The sequence below is a fragment of the Coenobita brevimanus genome, chromosome 69, assembly GCF_032717465.1.
Source record: "Coenobita brevimanus isolate Jiangsu-jjx chromosome 69, ASM3271746v2, whole genome shotgun sequence".
Classification (NCBI taxonomy): Eukaryota; Metazoa; Arthropoda; class Malacostraca; order Decapoda; family Coenobitidae; genus Coenobita; species Coenobita brevimanus.
The window spans coordinates 27769272-27787672 of record NC_137022.1 but is presented as its reverse complement, the minus strand read 5'-3'; the positions used below and the strand labels follow the sequence as shown (position 1 = coordinate 27787672).

Below are 18401 nucleotides of genomic sequence, written 5' to 3'. Positions count from 1 at the left end.
AAAATCAATGTACCTCATTTTATGTATGAATAAAATCATTATACTGTATAACAATTTTATGTATGAATCATTACGAAAAATCAGTGAACAGCAATTTTATGTATGAATCATTTGAAAAAAAAAAAAAAAAAAAAAAACTGAACAGCAATTGTATGTATGAATCATTTGGGGAAAAAAAAAAAAAAAAAAAAAAATCAATGTACAGTAATTTTACATTATGAATCATGAGAAAACCAGTGTATAGCAAGGACTTCAGGACCCACCAAATGCAGGTGTGGATGTGGTGGTGGATGTGGGGAGTGGAGCACCTTGTTGAAGGCCTGAGAGCACCACCCACATGGACCGCAGCAAATGCCGGCGTGCAACTACACTATACAACAATCTGAAACATACATATAAATTTTTGAACTGTACCTTCATGAATTTACTTTGCTTTCTGGCCTTGCTCTCTACCAACGGATGGTCTGAGGTACGGATCTAGAAAACAAGGAAAGAAAAAACACAAAAGAGGAAGAACTATCAACGGCTTGGCCATCCTAAAGATATTTACCTGCACTGGTGGAGCTGAAGGGAAGGGGTGGTAAGAAGGTGGTGTGTGAGGCGTGAGAAATGAAGAAGCACTTCCGGAGACACCTGTCGCTCCACGTGTCTCAGCAGCCACCCTACGTGTTCTGTGCTGTTCACAATACTCACACACTCCTCAGCTAACTGCAGAAATTATAGAAATACAGTAAGAACTTACATCATGTCTTTCTCATACAGTGAGTCTGTCGTGCTTGACTATCATCATCATACACAAAAAAGTAGTCAAGCTGATGATGAGACTGATAATAGGATCATAGTCTTACAATCTTTAACAACTGAATAACACAAGAAACTAACAAAAATAGTCATATTTTTCAGCTGAAGAAAGCACTAAAACTGACACCATACTGTATTTAGTGAATTACAGATAAGGAATGGAGCACTTAATGTTACCTATTTTTTTTAATTCCTTAAATGCAATAGCACATTCCGACTTCAGTTCCCATGTGCAAAGCCTGCTGTAATTTCTGCAGTATTAGTTGTCATGTCTAGAAGCCAATTAATAATTAACCCGCCTCGTCCCGACCAATTTTCCATCACTGACTCCCCCCCAATCCCGACCAATTTTGGAAAAAAAATTTTTTGGCTCAAATCTCCACTTTTGGTGAGAAACATCGAAACTTCATTGAGAAATCGCTCACCTGAGGTTTAAAGTACTGGATACAGGTAGGAGTTCCCCTTACCTTTCTGTGTTTTCTATTTAAAATACTGGATATAGGTAGCAGTTCCCCTTACCTTACGGTACTGTGTTTTCTATCAGGCTGGCTCCAAAGAAAACAAATTTTATGGGAGGGTAACTATTCCACACCACTCATAAACGGTATTTATATATTTATTTGGTACGAATTTATATGTAGTACGAGAGTATATTGGTTTTCACACAGTAATATAGGCAATATAAGCATTGTTTCACTTACCATACACATCAACATATCTGACTTTTTTTGGCGACATTACCTGCTCATCATTTCTGACTGTTTGTTCCTAATGCTATGTAAACTTTGTCCTGCACATTGTCATCGATTGGGGAATTTCATACCGTGGCATGACATGTCTTTACTGGATCAGGTCACTGGTAACAGGAGAATTGCCGAGACAATGGCGTGCGGGAGGGGAGGGGGAGGTCATGCTGGGTAAGGCATTGTCCCTGCCTGGCATTTTGTAGAGGAAGGTGTCCCGTGTATACATACCAAAATCATATGCGAAATTTCAAAAATGTGCAAATGACAGACCTTGCAACTGCAGTGCGTTTATATACGTCAAAGGGACTCACAGTGACAAAACGTTTGGACGTATATATACGTCAACGGGACGCAGCGGGTTAAGTAAAACAAAATATAAGAAGATAAAGCATTTACTATGCTGGGTGCCAACCATATAACCAAATTTTGGTGCCTGGTGGTTTAGTGGGTAATTATTGCACTCCAATCGGATTGAGCCGGTGAAGGTTTATATCTAAGGGGTGGTTGGGGTTGACTGCTCATGTAATGCCACTCAGGGATGAGTGAGGCTGGTCACTCTCATCTTAAATGTCGGGACCAACTGCCTGGCCCCAGGCTCCTGTGCTCCTCATGGGGCAATGAAGGATTGGATGATGGATGAATGGATAAAAGCATATTTTTGCTGATGTACCTGAGTACCATGCCAAAGCATGGTCATTCATTTTCTAAATACAGTACTGTATCACTTTATAGAGACCAATAAACCCTTGTATAAATTTAAGTTCTTAACACTGTCCTGCCAACATGAAGGCATACAGTTTCTTTACTATAACTCAATATAGTTCTCACCAACTCAGCATCTGGGAGTTGTTGCAATTAACTTGAGAAAAGAAAAAAAAAAATGCAGATTTAATCAAGGGTGATCATGGTGCCCTTTAAGACCAATGGTATGGTGGCTTCAGCTTGATGTGACTAAATTACTCTTCTTTAAATACACAGAACAAATGCAGGCTTGAAACTAAACCAATTTGCACCTAAACTCAAGAAGGAATTGTCAAACTTTTAGAGTGAACTTTGGTGCTCTGATTCATGAGCTGAGTTACCCGTGGTGTCACTGAGTCTTAAGTCACGGCTATTAAAAGGTTAAACAATCTCAGCACAACTTTTCCTTGCCTACATTTCTCTAATTCAAGAGACAGCTTATGGTTTACTACAATAATGATGTGAATAATACAGATATTGTAGTATGCCACTGTAACATATACATCTCCACAATTCTTGACTATCATCTAATGTGTATATTACTACCAATCTATAACAGCAGCTTTCCCTCAAAGTCCAAAACACATACCTTACTTAATACGGGATCAACAGGCTTTGAGGAATCCATTGCTTCATCATCATCATCAGAATCAGAATCACTATCATCATCATGAACTGTTAGGAAAGAAGTTGCCCCTCCCACCAATTCACCAATAGCTTGGAGGTAGTTACATAAGGAGAGTCCATCATTGAATTCTGAAACACATGAAATATAAACTAAAAATTCCAAATACTGTATAATTTTTTCCCTACACTCAGTTACCATGGTAGCTACTATATTCTTACCCAATGAGAGTCCAAACTGCACCTCCTCAGTTTTCACTCTCAAATGCCTTCTCCAAGTCAACATAAACTAGGCAAAGTTCTTACTTTTACCAAAGAACTCCTTCTGTAATCAGCTACCTATAAAAAGAACATCTATTGCACCCCTAATTAGCATGAATCCAAACTGTATCTCATAAATTTTTCACACTTTTCCTATTCTTACTCTGAGACTCATGCTGCAGCTTATTATGTACAGGGAATCCATGTAAATACAGAAAATTCCCAGTAATGGTTCCATCTGCTACATACACAGCAGATTTACCAATACTCCCCAAAATATACTGCCAGTGTATGGAAAACAGAATGATATTTTGTAACACATCCCTATATTTATAATGAAGGTTGTCTGTATAAGACCATAAAATAAGAATCAATATTTACCTGTGTTTGAGCGAACAAGTGTGAGGAGTGAGTACAAAAGTGCCGGGGCAGGACAGGCCTGAAGGAGAGGCGAAGTGCGGGTACCTAAGACGGCCACCACACGGTCCATGGGGAGCCGGTAGTGAGTGGAGGTAGCCAAGCACGGCAGCACGTAATTACATACTTGACTGTGGACTGCACTTCCCAGCACTTCTTGGCACACATTTTCTACCACCTGGCACCTGTAAATAAACCACATACTCCAGTTATCAAGTGTTTGTGCAGTCATGTGAACAATGAGAAAAAGTTTGTATCTGTAGTCTTTGAAAGATCAAACTATTATAGCCTTATAACCACCATCATGTCAATCCAGTATCCAGTGTTGATCCCTTTATCCAGTGATACAGTTCTTATTACTGCTTCCTAGTTTCAGCTGCACGTTTACCTTGAATGTAAGGACCAACTGCCTAGCCCCGGGCTCCTACGCTCCTCATGGGGCAATGTAGGATTGGATGATGGATGGATGGATGGATGGATGTTAACTTTCTGCCACTCAATTCAGCAGTGCTTGCATGCCACATCTGTTTCAGCATCATATAAAAAGTGAATGTAGTGGCCTCCATCAGCCCTCAACAGACTGTCAACAACTTGCATATTTTACTCTGGCCAGCATCAAATGATGTTACTCAACAAAGGGAAAGCTCATGTTGTTCATCCATCCATCCATCATCCGGTCCTACATTGCCCCATGAGAAGCGCTGAAGCCCGGGGCTAGGCAATTTGGTCCTGACATTTAAGATGAGAGTGACAATGATAAATAATTACAAAACCTCCCATTGCCCAAGGATAAAGAAACCATCCCAATTAGCTCTTAAATAATGGCTGACAATTTTATTCTGGCTAACACCAGATGATTTATCTGCCACAGGGCAACCACCCCAATGTCCAATGGTCAATATGCTTGTTCAAAAAACAGAAATACCATGTTTTTACTGTGATATTAGACCATTAACATCTTTGTAGAAAAAAATAAAAATGATTTCACTGTGATACTGGCCCAACGTTTGCTCAGATGAGAACTGGATGAGAAAAATTAAAAAAAAAAAGTACTTTCATTCTCAATAACTCATACAGTCTGGCATTAAACAAAAGTCTTTTGCTACATAACAAATCATATCAATATTTTCTGGTACATTTTACTGAAGAAACATGAAAGTTTACCATGTAAAGTGTTGGTGCCTAATGGTCCATCCTGACAACAACACTAAAAGGATACAGTACCAGGTATGCCCTTCACAGTACTTACAGTAAAGATGAGTCTGAGAGTGAGGATGCAAATGAAAGAGGCTTCATGAGAAGGTGAAAAAGAGACTCTGCCAGGGGTGTAGGGGGCGTCTCACTGGAGTCGTACACTTCTGGTACCCGAGTAACCAGTAGGTGTACTATTTGTTGATAGTAACCTGTAATAGTGATCAATAAAGAGCTACACTGAATAAACAAAGAAAGACCTTTGTACATTTACCTAAAATGGGTTGTTCACAGAGATTAAAAAATACTTTAAATACAATGACAAACTCTGAGGAAGGGCAGCATTACTTTGACCTTCACTAACCGACTTTCTTTTACCAGTACACTAATTACACACACAAACATGGAATGGAACCCCATTTCTATCCTCAACTTCTTTATCAATGTTACAAAATCTACATACCAGTAGTTATATACAGAAGTCAGCTTTGTATTATACTGGTTCCTCTTAGAAGCCTCTTAATTATGAACTTTCATATCTTTCTCATCTCTCAACTTGTTTTCATTATTTGCAGCAGCAAGATCATAACAAAAGCTAGCTAATAACTAAAAAACTGCTGATCAGCCTCGGTACAAGGTACCATGAACGAAGGAGTGGTCAAGAACACCCACCATTGCTGATGAGATATGAATACAATGCTGTGAGGAAGACCTGGTGGTGGTCATGTGAGAACTTAGTGGTCCACGTGTCAGGGTTCAAGATGATCTCTAGAAGGCGAAGGGCTGGTGCAAGAGGTGCCAAACCACCAACACCTACAGAGGAACACCATTATTATCAACATATCATTCAATTTTTTCTCTGTGACTTATGGTATTAACATCATTCAGTTCTAATCAACTAGGCAGGTACCAGTACCTATCAAAGTAAATAACAGCAGCTAACTGCATGATAAAAACAGGTTTCAGTCAGTGGTTAATTATACATACTGTTTCTATCTACTAATAAGAGCAAATACAAATGGAGTGATAAACTATTCCAATTGGGTATGTACCTTGTGAAGTCCTTGTAGTGGTGGTAAGAGGGTAGGTAATGGCTCTGAGAGCCATGCTGGCCAGGCGGGGTAACAGATGAGTCCATCGTGGCAGAGAACCACAAATCCATTCTGCCAGCTGCTGCTGTTCACGGATGATCAGCTGGCATACTGTCAGCTGGACAATAAGTACTGTATGAGTGACTAAGTTTATCTTACCAGTAGTCTCACCACTGCTAGAAGAAGATGTCAAAAAAGCATGATGTAGTGAGAGGTGGAGGTTATAACAGAAATGACACATGGAGAGGAGATATCAACTACAAGAAATGTTACCGGTAGATGATCTAATGTGCATGGAGAGAGTGCAACTCTTAGAGACTGTCATGGCAAGGAAGAGAATGGGAAGTTAGGGAAACAGAGATGTGGATGATTTGGTTTGCTGTCAAGTGTCCTCATCACCATCATCCTTATCCAATTATCCACGATCTTAAATTAGATCACCTATGTTTATAACCATCCATCCACCCATCATCCAATCCTATGTCGCCCCATGAGGAGCATGGAAGCCCGGGGCTATGCAAGTTGGTGCTGGCATTTAAGATGAGAGTGACCAGCCTCACTCATCCCTGAGTGGCATTACGTGAGCAAAACATAAAATCACAAATGACCAAATCTCCTTGGAGTTAAGGAAGAAGAGCAGTACTATACTGGGAAACACAAAGCAACTTAACCATATCACACAAAAATATTACTCAATACGTAAGATGGCTTCTCAAAAGTTGGGTGTTGAACATTCTGTTGTAGTAACAGTTAAAAATTTTTAAGACATCTACGGTTAGTTATAGTGAATGCCTTACTTGTGTTGGAAGTGGTCTATAATGCCATTCCAGTTATTCTAAATGGTGTTAAAACTTGGACCAATCTGTTCATCACTAGACATAATGAGAGTGAGGCTACACCTGGAATGGCCTAATTGTTTCCTCTTACAATCACAGTTGTGGAGTCAGTGATAATTTTCCCCGATTTTGACTCCGACTCCAGAAATTTTACAAGTAGGACTCTAATTTAAGTATTTGCTGTACTGATAATACAGCACATGGACATGATGCAGGTAATGAATAATGTTCATGAATTTTGACATAAGCAATTCTTAAATCTTTATTTTAAATTCTCTACTTCTAGTGCTTGCATAATACCAAATAAATCGTTATACAGTACGAGGTTGTAAAACAAACCGAATAAAGTACTGAAAAGATACGACCGACACCACTTCAGAACCAAAAAGCTCAGAGTCGGAGTTGTGGGAATTTTACCACCTCTGACTCCGACCAAAAACAGACGACTCCACAACCTTGCTTACAATGAATGAACCTTTGGTAAAAATTGAAATTTTTAAGGCAGAGGCCTATGTACTATATAAACTGATAATATATTTCAGTCACCTGAAACTAAATATGGTACCTGAAGAAGCTAACTCCACATATGATTTCTTACCAGTCTTTCACCATCTTCCCTTGGGTTAAATATTCTGGCCAGAAGAGCAATCATCCTGGTGGCAGTGGCTTCAGTGATGCCTGCAACCTTAGCTGAGGTCAAAAGTTCATCACACTGCTGGCGGAATTGGCGGTGGGTGTCACGCTGGCTCATTACTCCTCGGGTCCATGCCTGTATGGTCACTGCGGCAGCCTCTCTCTGCCGCTGTCGCTGCAAAAACAAACCAAGTTATAATCTATGTAACTTTTGAATACAGCTCTCATAATTTAGTACGGTTAGTCATCAAACAAAGTAATGCTAATAAAAATACTATCACCAACCTCTCTCTCCTCGCGGTCATTCTTTAGTTGGTTAAGAAGGTCTGACCGCTCAATGTTGCGTGTCCGGCTGGCTCCACCCAACCTCTGCTGGGGTTTCCTCCGGTAGTCCCCCTCAAAGCTCCACATCATGGCTGCTTACTTTACTCGCAATAACCTATCATCAGTAAATAGTGTTAGCACAATAAGGCAGAATATAAAAGTGGAGAAGCAACTGGGTAAATATGATTTGGAGTAGATGGGGGACATGGAAGGTGTGTGCAAGATATTCACAAAAGAAATCTGTGCAGGATGTGAGGTGGTGTGTAGGGTGAAGAGAAGATGAAAGTGGGTGCAAGGAACAGCATAGTGGAATGAAGAGGCAAGACAGGCTGTGGCACAAAAGAAGAAAGCATATAGTGAGTGGATGAGAAACAGGGGCATGGAAGAAGCTGAGAGATGGAAGAGAGAGTTATATGTAGAGAGGAAGTGAGAGGTGAAATGATTAGTTAGAGACAGAGTATGAAGAGACTGGATGAGGAATTTGGAAGAAATCTGAGTGTAAAGTGGAGGGAATGTAAGAAAATGTTCTGGATAGAGGTAAAGAGAGTTAGACTGGGTAATAAGTAAGTCGGGAGTGAAAGATAAAAATGGATGATTGCTTGCGGAGAAGAGAGAAAAAGCGAGCAGATGGAGAGAACACTTTAAGGAACTGTTGAACACAGAGAATGAAAGTAATGCAAGCATAAATGGCTGGGGAATGACTGGGAGAAGGAGATAGGTGAGAAGAGAGGACAAAATCAGTAGGATGGAAGTAGTGGAAGTAGTGAAGAAAGTCAAAATGGGGAAAGCCACAGGAAATGATGGAATGTGTGGTGAAATGCTGAAGCATGGGGGAGAGTTGGTATTAGAATGGATATGGAAGATGTGCAGATTGGCCTGGGAGGAAGGTAGAGTCCCGGAGGACTGGAAGTCAGGTATAATTATTCCCTTATACAAAGGAAAAGAGGAAAAAGAAGTGTGTGGGGTATAAGTATTCCCTTGATCAAAGGAAAAGGGGAAAAAGAAGTATGTGGTAATCATATGGGCTTTTGTCTTCTTAGTGTAGTAGGAAAAGTGGATGGTAGGATACTTATTTGACAGAGTTAGGGAAATAACAGAGGAATTACAGTAGTTGGAGAACAGGGAGGATTTAGGAAGGGAAGAGGTTGTGTAGTTCAGATATTCATTCTTAGGCCTTTGTAGAAAAGTTTCTAGAGAAAGGAAAGAAGTTGTATGCAGCCATCATGGATTTGGAGAAAGCATAAGACAGGGTGGATAGACAAGGAATGTGGAATGTAATAAGAGCATATGGAGTAAATGAGAAGTTGCTGAATGTCGTGAAGAGTTTGTACGGGGAGGCTAAGGCTGCAGTGCGTGTGGATAGTGAAGAGTGAATTTTTATCTTTGAATGTTGGATTGAAACAAAGATGTGTCAAGTCCCCATGGTTGTTCAATCTGCATATGGATCGGCTTATAAAAGAGGCACAATGTAGGGCAGTGGAAGTTGGAGTGACCCTACTGAGAGAGGGCTGTGTTTGGAAACTCCCATATTGTTGTTTGCATATAATTCTGCAGTGTTAAGTGAAATGAAGGGGAACTGCAAGGCTTGCTGAGTGAATATGGGAGTGTGTTAGAAACCGAATCTAAAGGTGAATGTACGGAAGAGTAAAGTTATTGTCTTTGTGAGAAATGAAGTCACTCAATGTACAGTGAGAGTGGATAACAAGGAAATGGAAAATGTGAGTGCATTTATGTACCTGGGTAGTGTGATGAGTAAGGATGGACGTTAAGAGGGTGAAGTGCTTGAAAGGGTACAACAAGGAAGAAAGGTCGCTGGTTCTTTGAATGCAATGATAGGGAGCAAGGAAGTGAGGATGGAAGTAAAAAAGTCACTGCATGACAGTATTGTGATACTAACTCTAATGCATGGAAGTGAAGCTTGGACCTTGTTGGAAGGACACAAGTCAAGAGAGAGAGTAGCGGAAATGAGTTATTTGAGAGAAGCATGTGGAGTTATGTGGAGTGACTGACTGACAAAAAAAGAAGTGAAGGAACGTTGTGGTGTGGATGTAGATGTGATAGAAAGCATTAGGAGAAATACAGTGAGGTGGTTTGGCCATGTGGAGAGGATGGAGGGTGAAAGACTAATGAGGAGAGTGTATGTGAGTGAGTTGGAGGGGGAGTCTGAGGATGAGATGAAGGGATGGAGTGGAGAGGTATATGAGAGAGGGGGGGGGGTGAGCCAGGAGCAAGGCAGTGAAATGGCACTGGAAAGGGCGAAATGGAGGCGATTTGTTTGAAGCCACCCCTTAAGGGATGTCTGGCAATAGACAGACAGACTGACAATAAGCTCACTGTATCAGCAACAATTTTATACCATACAGTATTGAACCTAAATCTGTTTTTTTTGTGATACCGTGATGGATACTGTACCGTGTTCCTGAGGGACATGAAAGTGTGATGGAAAAATAAAATACTGTACATGACATCTGCACTAATGAAAATTGTACAGTACCTTGAAAATATTTTCTACGACCTTTTTTTTTTTTTTTTTTTTTACGTGTCTGACTGGGCAAAGGCTTCAGGGGATAATAATGTGCATGAGGTTGCTTATTTTAATTATAAAATTGATATGAATTTTTTACTGTTAAAGTGTATCACACAGCTACTGGTAGGTATGTGTTTTTTTCCAGGAATGTACGTATTTCTGCCAGGATATTACCAGAGGTTAGGTTAGGTGATGTTAACTGGGTTAGGTCTGATACATTATGCTATGCTGTGAACTAGGTTAGATTAGGTAGTGAACTAACATTATTTTAGGGCTACGTAGTTAACCATGTTTAAATTAATTAGGCATAGTAGTCTATCTATCTATCTATTGCCAGACGCCGCAATCCCGTTTGGGGTGGCCACAAACAAATCGCCTCCAAGTTGCCCTGTCCCCCGCCATTTCACTGCCCTGCTCCCAACTCACACCTCCCTCTCTCTTATACCTCTCCACCCCATCCCTCCATCTCATCCTCGGCCTCCCCCTCCCTCTTCCCCCCTCCACCTCACTCACATACACTCTCTTCGTCAGTCTTTCACCCTCCATCCTCTCCACATGGCCAAACCACCTCAGTGTGTTCCTCATAACAAGGTTAACTCATATTGTGAACTGAGGTCAGGTTAGGCTACTCACAAAAATCCATGTACATTTAAATGATGCACATCCACTTCCTATATCTGGTGAGTCTGTTTGATGAGATTGTTTTATACAGTACATGACATCATAACTGGGGCATGGCTAATTTTAGGATTTTAATATGGGAGTGGCCATGGGATTGCAAAGACAAATTATGAGGTGGCCCAAGAACTTATTCAGGTATGTCCATGAATTTTCCCCATAATCTGAGGTGGCCAGTGCCACCTTGGCCTCCCTCTGGCTATGCCACTGGTTCAAACTGAAATCTACAATTTTCTATGTCCATTTCTTTTGTAATCCAGGTCAGTATCCACATACAAAAGTACCCTATGTCATGATTTCCCACATCATATGCTGGAATACTGAATAATACCTGTACTATACAATCTCCAATTATAGTAAGTTGTATTTACACACAAGTATTAATGGATCTTTTTTTTTTTTTTTTTACCCCTTGGAAAAAAAAAAAATCCAGATACTGTACATGCAGAGATAGGTCCCAAAAGTTCAGGTACAATTGGGTGATGTAAACTTGAGGAAAAGATCAGCAGGGATATAACTTACAACTTCAGGAAAAGCTCTGCGTCTTATACAGCTAACTACGGAACTGTAACAAGTACCGTAATATTATCTTAGTTACTTCAGAAATGGGAACATGAAAGATTACTTTAACTGAATGCTTATTGTCAACTTCGGAACAAAATGAACACAAGGAAAAGGTTACAAACGAAGGCTTTTCTAAACAATGCAATACCTTGTTGCGTTGAACATAGGCAGAACTTTACTTCCAGAAACTTCGTCTTTATATTCTACGTCTCAGAAATTCAGGAAATACATGAGGAATAGTTAAAAACCTTCAGCAACAGTCACCAAGGACTCATGGGCCCTAACTCTTTTATATTTGCTGTAAATGAGGGAACATTTTTGGTTAGGCTACAGCTGAATAAGGCAAACTTCGCCCACTATCTTCATTCGCAGTTTTCCCAGTGATCAAGTACATTGTAAAATCGGTTTTAAACTGAAACAACACTAAACAATTACTTTTATAAACTACATCGCCACGTGGTGAACAGGAAGGTGGAAAATGGCAAATAATACGTTGAACAAAAGATTACCTTAACATGACATGACAACTCCGCCACCAACATTTGTTTTTCTGTGCAAGTTATCTACATACTTTAGACTATTAATTTTAAGGAGATATCACAGATTTATTCTTTAATTATGTCATCCACATTGAGAAACACTGTTTCCTCATACGCAAAGGAACGCTATTATGTAAAAAAAAAATTACAAGTAACATGATTGCTATATAGCTCTTGTGTATATACAAATATCATACACACTAAAAAAAAAAAAAAGAACCCAAAATTTGTATATTATGACACTTTTTTATGCATACAAAATAAAAGTTAGAGTACTTCGGACTTTACCGCCACAGCCTTTAAACTTCCAGTAAACAGAGATAGAGTGGCGGCTCAACACATGAGTCTGTGATCCTTGATTTGCCGTTATTTGAGGATTCTGATCAACTGCTAAGTGTTCGAAAGACTACAGAGATAATTTTGGTGAGTTTTGTGAAATTTAAAAAAGAGTAGAACTACATGTTCTGGTCGACATTCAAGACAGTGGACCTTTAAATTTATCATATCGTACAAACAGTCGCAAAATACTTTTGGGAGAAGCTTATTCAGTGTATGATTGCAGCTCTTAATTAACATCTTTAACTAAGCAATGGGTTTCATGACGGTCGAGGAGCTTGTGCTGTATATGAGCATTTTTAAGTTGTGTTCTGTTTAAGCCACATCATGAGGTGTCTTCCTATTTCACCTCTGGTTGCAGTTATTATACCACTCGATTCAAGTTACAGTAAACCATTTGGCTTTTCATTCAGTGTAGAGTCATATGATGGCAGCACTACCGGTACATTAAATGAGTGGATGGTAGTAGTAGTAGTAGTAGTTGTTCCTTAGGCAGTCTGGCCGAACAGCCCAGGATGGCCACAGCTGAGACCGGGCTTTCCCACTGAGCTCTCAAGAAGTGTATGTTGTGTTGCTGGCGCTAGCAATTGTGTGCAATGCAGTTTTCCATAATGTGCTTAATAGTATGGGGTGCTGTGTTACATCCTGGATAGGTGTCAGTGATGGAGTCATCCAGCCTCTTCATGAGGAGTGGATGGTGCCCACATCTCAGCCTGACCAGGTGGACCCTGTCCTCATGAGGGAGGTAGGATTCAGAAGGGTGGATATCAGGCGGCCGTGCATGCAGTTGTGTGTTGTCTGTGGGTGACTGAATGGAGCGGCGAATGATTTTAGTATGGATATGCTTCTGGAAGCTGGTTTGGGACAGTAAAGGGGGGAGAGATGACAGTATTTGTGTATGATATTGTTTGCTGGGTGTTGTTTTGATGTTCCTTGGTGTGTGTGGATGTGCTGCCATGTAGTGTTGTGGATGGCATGGGTTTATGGAGGCTGCGGCAAGAATTTGTGTGTCTCTCATATCTACAGTAGATGAGCAAGTAGGGAGGCTCACCATCCATTCACGGGGCCAGAGAACCCAGAGTGGATGTTGAGCCTCCATGCTTGCTTTGATTAGTAACTGGTAAATAAGGAGTGGATGGGAATTTTCCAGCAGCCCAGTCCTGTCCCACATCTGTGTTAAATATTAGGTAAGGTCAGTTCATTTTAAGATAGATATGATAACTTTGAAATAACCCCTCAAATGATAACATTTGATGATATGCATCACTATCTGTTAAATATCTGAGGACTGCTGGGCCTCGAGTAGCAGACTAGTTGTGCTCAGAGTCAGGTATATTTTTAAAATTTATGTACAGTATTTCTTTAAGTTCATAAAACACTAGATGTCATTGATAGATGATTTTTTTTTTTTTTTTTTTTTTTTTTTTTTTTTTTAATACCTCAGTTTTTTTTAATGATTTAACAGCAGTTGTACAGAAATTTTTTATATGCCCACAGAAGACCATGTACATTGTGGTTTTCATTGCAGGTGATGCCGGAAGATCGCAAGTGCCTAGGTATACTGCAGCCCAACATGCAGAATCAGACACACCTTTCAGTCACCCCAAATGGAAGTCTTCAGCTCCACCCAGGCAGCAGAGGCAAGAAGAGGAAAAGGTAAATGGCTATGTACTGGTAGCTGTAGTCCAGTGGTGTTTTATCCACCATTCCTAATTATTGTTTGCTTTGTTTCATTTACAGTACATAGGTTCCAACATGCATACATGCATCAGCCTTCATCACCTAATGGTGGCTCTCCACACTGGTTGTTCTCTAGATGTCTCTCTATACAGTCCCTTATCCCAGAGATCACACACTGTGACCTTGTTCCAAGTCTTTTTCAGTCTGCCTCTCGCAACCTTACCCTCAACATTCACAGCACTCCTCCCTCTGCACCCAGTTGTTATCCTCCATCCTCTCCATATGGCTAAACCATCTCAGTCTACCCCTTCTCATCACATCGTTATTACATGTGACTTGTGGATAATGATTACTCGATGTCCATTGGTTGTCTTATTTTTGTAGAGTTATGTTGTTAAACAGTTATACACAGTCCTTGTAAGGGCGTGTCCACACGTGTACTCGAACATATGTTGGCACCATAGCTGGCAACATGTTTGGGAACATGTTTGCAGCAGTATTTGGACAGATGTGTGCAAACATGTTTCAGTTCAGCTTCGATCACTGCCAGCAGAGGCGATGGGATAAGTGTGTCCATACGAGGCATCTGAGACTTCATCGTGATGTTGCCAACATGATCAGGACGCTGCTGTTCCCAACATGTTTGCAGTATGTTCGTTACTATGTTGCTTACATGTTGCCAACACTTGTTTCAGCGCATGTGTGGATGCGCCCTAAGGGATATACGGTACAGTATTCTGATGAGAGAGAGGATAGGGTGGAGAGGCATATGAATGAGGAGGTGTGAGTTGGAGAGAGGAAAACTCATGGCAGAGTATAGGGTGACATGGAGGCAATTCATAGACTGGTATAGCCACTCCCTGTGGGATTAAAGCATATGGTTGTAGAGTGAGGTATATATATATATGTATCTCATCTCATTAGCTGATTGAGTGTCCACTGCAGGACCGGCCTATCCCAACCAAAGCGGGGACAATACAGCCAATGTATCTCTACCAAGTGGCTTAGACTGTCAGGTAGAGATTGTATGTAGGGTGAGAAGTGCTTGTAAGTGTATTGTAGTGTTGGAGTGGCTTTGGATGTGTGTGTAGTCTGTGAACCAAGTGTAATTGGCCTGCGCAAGCCAACTGGGTGCAAACATACTTTTCAGTATGCAACACTGGTTCAGCCACAACACCCCTGATGTCTGCCAATGCAGTACATGGCCAGAAGAATGCTCCCAAAGTTTATTACCCTGGTGGGGCGCAAACCCTCATTCTTCAGTGTACAAAAACGCACACTTTACCACTGTACCACAGAGGCTCCATACATAATATATATATATATATATATATATATATATATATAGATCAGTATAAAACATTTTTCATTCAGTTGGTACCATCCTGAAAAGTAAGGATAACTTGCAGATCAGCTTTATAGATAGTATTGGAACTTCCATTGTAATTTTAATGCAAGCTACCATGAATTTGATGGCAGTATCTCTATGCTGCATGAGGATCCTTAGCACTTTTCTGATGGCTTTGGCTGGAGGATTCGGTGGGCAGTGTGGGGAGCTTTCTTGCATTAGTATCCTTATCATCAGCAAATAGATTTAGATATAATGTCATAGTTTTTTTTGTTGCAAACAGCCTTGAAAGAACAGTAAGGTTTGTTGCTGTTAGCTTTCATTTGTACTCCTTTGCACTCATTGTACTAAAAGAAATTTAAAATGGGACAGCATATAACAAGGATTTGCTGTATTGTTCATTACAGCCTAAAGCATGAAATGTGAATTACAGTACAATCAACAGTGCCTAATTTTGAGTACTGGGTATACAAATGTGGGGTGCATGCTTGCTCAACAGATTAATTATACTTTTACACTTTCAGATGCTAATGATGTCAAGATCCATGTAGATATATCATGTGCTCATATTTTTTATTTATACATTACAGGCTATAGCAACTGTTCACACACACTTTATCTAGTGGTTATCATGACATTCAGAAGAGTATTTGTAGTCATGTTGTATGTCATAGAACTTTCCATTTGTGAATGAATGAGTCTTGGTTAGATTATAGTATATCATTCAGTTGTCAGTCTTGAAGTACCGTAACAGTTTATTTGTAAGTGCAAACGTGCATTTGGAAATTGTACCCTCAGAAATTACTGTTTCTCTTTACAGTAATGAAAACCTAAACAGTGCTAAGTCAAAGCGACGAGATGGAATATATGAAGATCCAGTCATCAAGAAACCTAAGACTTTTGCTTCTGTTGAAGTCCAGACAGATTCTTCTATCAGTTTACCTACCTCATCACCACAGACTCCTGATGTTATTGACATGTTGACTTGTGGTGAGTAGCTTATATAAGCAGTAGACCAGAGATTACTTCTTGGTAACTGTGTATGATACCTAAATCTGTAACTTGCATAGTTTTGATGCTCTGATATCAGTTATGTTCACACCTTAGCTGAGTCTACTATGGCTAAGAATCTCAGATAACTGAGATTCTTAGCCAAATAACTCAAGTAACTGAAAAAGCACATATGATGATCACTAGTATTTTCAGTACTGTACTGTATTGATAATCTAGATATCAACAATACCGGTACAGTATTTTAACTCACGTCTGATGTAGTGCACTGTACCGTACCTTATAATTTTTATAACCTTATAAAATATGTATGTGGGAAGCTTAAATGTCCAACTGACTCAACCCCATCAGACTGCTGATGTATTTTATATATTAGTCTTGCTGTCTCAACAGGTATTTTATTGAGGTTCAGAGTGACATCATACTGGAGGAGTAAGATATATATAGCCTTCATTAACTTGTCCATTAGGGGGCTACCCTGAGCAGAACAAACTCATTTAATAAAAACAAGAGTCAGTTGGAAAAAGATGTCCCTGGATTAAATTTTGTAAACCCCTAACATCTTTCATGCAGAAACCCCTCCTCCTGAGTACTGGAAGGGCTTGGCAGAGAAGAGACGTGAGGCTCTTGAGGAAGCACTAGAGGAGAATGAAAAGCTGCACTCTGAGAATAAATGTCTTCAGGTGGAGGTGTCTAAGCTAAAGGAGGAGAACAAGTTATTGGAGGAGATGGTGGATGAAGCCAAGCAACTGGCACTTCTTGTGCAGGTAGTTACTTGAAGCTAGAACATAATGACTGAAAGCTACATTTTTTTCTTCTGTGGTCTAGGTATTTTTGTTTTGCATGCTCAGTGCACTGTATAAACACTATGGATGCTAGTGCAGTAAACTGCTTATTCGTTAAGTTTCTGATTTCTTGCTAGCATAGGAGTTAACTTAAATGTATGTGCAAAAATGACAAAAATGTAGTCAGAGAAAGTGGAATGAATTACTTTATGTGTGGAAAACATACCCAAAGGGTTTGTTGAGTGGAGCTGCATTAGTGCAGTGGATGAAGGTTGTGACTGTGAACTTCCCACTACTGCATTCAAGTGCTGTACCTAATACTTTTAAAAAATTACAATTCATTAGCAAACTATGGAGGAAAATTTATTTCTAGCAATAGCGCTGCTAATTACTATGGGTGAAGGTGCTCTAGGTATGTGTGACCCATATGGATCTAAGTCCATATGATAGGGGCTATTTACTCACAAAGTGCTGCTCGGAACAGAATGACCGGTAACTCTAGCCTTACGTGTCGACCGAGCAACCTAGCCCAGGGCCCACACACTCCAGTGAAAGAGGCATTAAAGGATTTGATGGTAGATGGATGAATTAGTGATCATGGTAGTGGTTTTGCCTTATATGGTGGAAAGTGTTAGAAGAAGTATTACTAACTTTTGTAGTTAGTGCTGTCAACACTGGTTGATCCTGTTTATGAAGCTCTTCTCTTCTGAACCATTTTATCTATGTTATCTAACTGTCATTCACAAATATTAAGAAAACCCAGAACCAGTCCGCAAAGATCTCATTTAGCTGCTGTTAGCAAACAGCACAGTATAACCTATATGCATCTAACCTGAAATATTTTGTTTCAGTGTTCAAAACTGGATTCACTTTTCTGTCACTCACTTTGACCTCCCCTACTTCCATTCAAATACCTTACAGAACAAACGTGGGGATGTGACATGTATACACTTGTCTCAGTCTGACATGGTACAGAACCACTTACTCAGCATCCACCTATCATTACACATGCATTGCTACCATGAGCAAAATTTTAGTGTGTCATATTTTTGCTGCCAGACCACACACATTAATCCTATCATAAACATATGCCTTCTCTGTGTTCAGTATAATACTGGGAAGAAAATTGGGATGGAAATAATGATTATATTGTGGAGAAGTTTATAATGTTCAACTTTCTCTTACAGGATGTTGTGCAAGAAGAGGGGGAGGCAGGGAGCCTAAAAACAGATGGCAAAAATGGCATATATACAGAAAAGACTGAGTGA

At 40.0% G+C, this 18401-nt stretch overlaps 2 protein-coding genes across 2 annotated transcripts in view; one reads left to right on the top strand and one right to left on the bottom strand.

Annotated features, from left to right (window-relative positions):
• The window catches only part of LOC145406214 (ubiquitin-protein ligase E3C), a 22156-nt gene extending 10188 nt beyond the window's left edge, over nt 1-11968 (bottom strand). The window contains exons 1-10 of the mRNA XM_080277420.1: nt 11944-11968; nt 7627-7780; nt 7307-7516; nt 5834-5990; nt 5454-5594; nt 4840-4993; nt 3555-3775; nt 2878-3044; nt 551-708; nt 264-382 (exon numbers count right to left, since the gene is read on the bottom strand). Of these exons, the coding sequence (XP_080133546.1) occupies nt 264-382; nt 551-708; nt 2878-3044; nt 3555-3775; nt 4840-4993; nt 5454-5594; nt 5834-5990; nt 7307-7516; nt 7627-7755 (1456 nt within the window). The 5' untranslated portion in view covers nt 7756-7780; nt 11944-11968. The remainder of the gene's footprint in view (nt 1-263; nt 383-550; nt 709-2877; nt 3045-3554; nt 3776-4839; nt 4994-5453; nt 5595-5833; nt 5991-7306; nt 7517-7626; nt 7781-11943) is intronic.
• Nucleotides 617-18401, top strand: geminin (geminin DNA replication inhibitor). The gene is made up of 5 exons (XM_080277368.1): nt 617-730; nt 13838-13965; nt 16158-16327; nt 16922-17115; nt 18321-18401. The coding sequence occupies exons 2-5, from the start codon at nt 13841-13843 to the stop codon at nt 18399-18401; spliced, it is 570 nt and encodes a 189-aa protein (XP_080133494.1). The 5' UTR covers nt 617-730; nt 13838-13840.

What these genes read in the sequence shown, in the direction of transcription:
- geminin (XM_080277368.1), top strand. Translation starts at nt 13,841, where the DNA reads ATGCCGGAAGATCGCAAGTGCCTAGGTATACTGCAGCCCAACATGCAG. An exon ending in AGAGGCAAGAAGAGGAAAAG is followed by an intron (nt 13,966 to 16,157) that starts GTAAATGGCTAT and finishes TTCTCTTTACAG; the next exon opens with TAATGAAAACCTAAACAGTG. An exon ending in TATTGACATGTTGACTTGTG is followed by an intron (nt 16,328 to 16,921) that starts GTGAGTAGCTTA and finishes TCTTTCATGCAG; the next exon opens with AAACCCCTCCTCCTGAGTAC.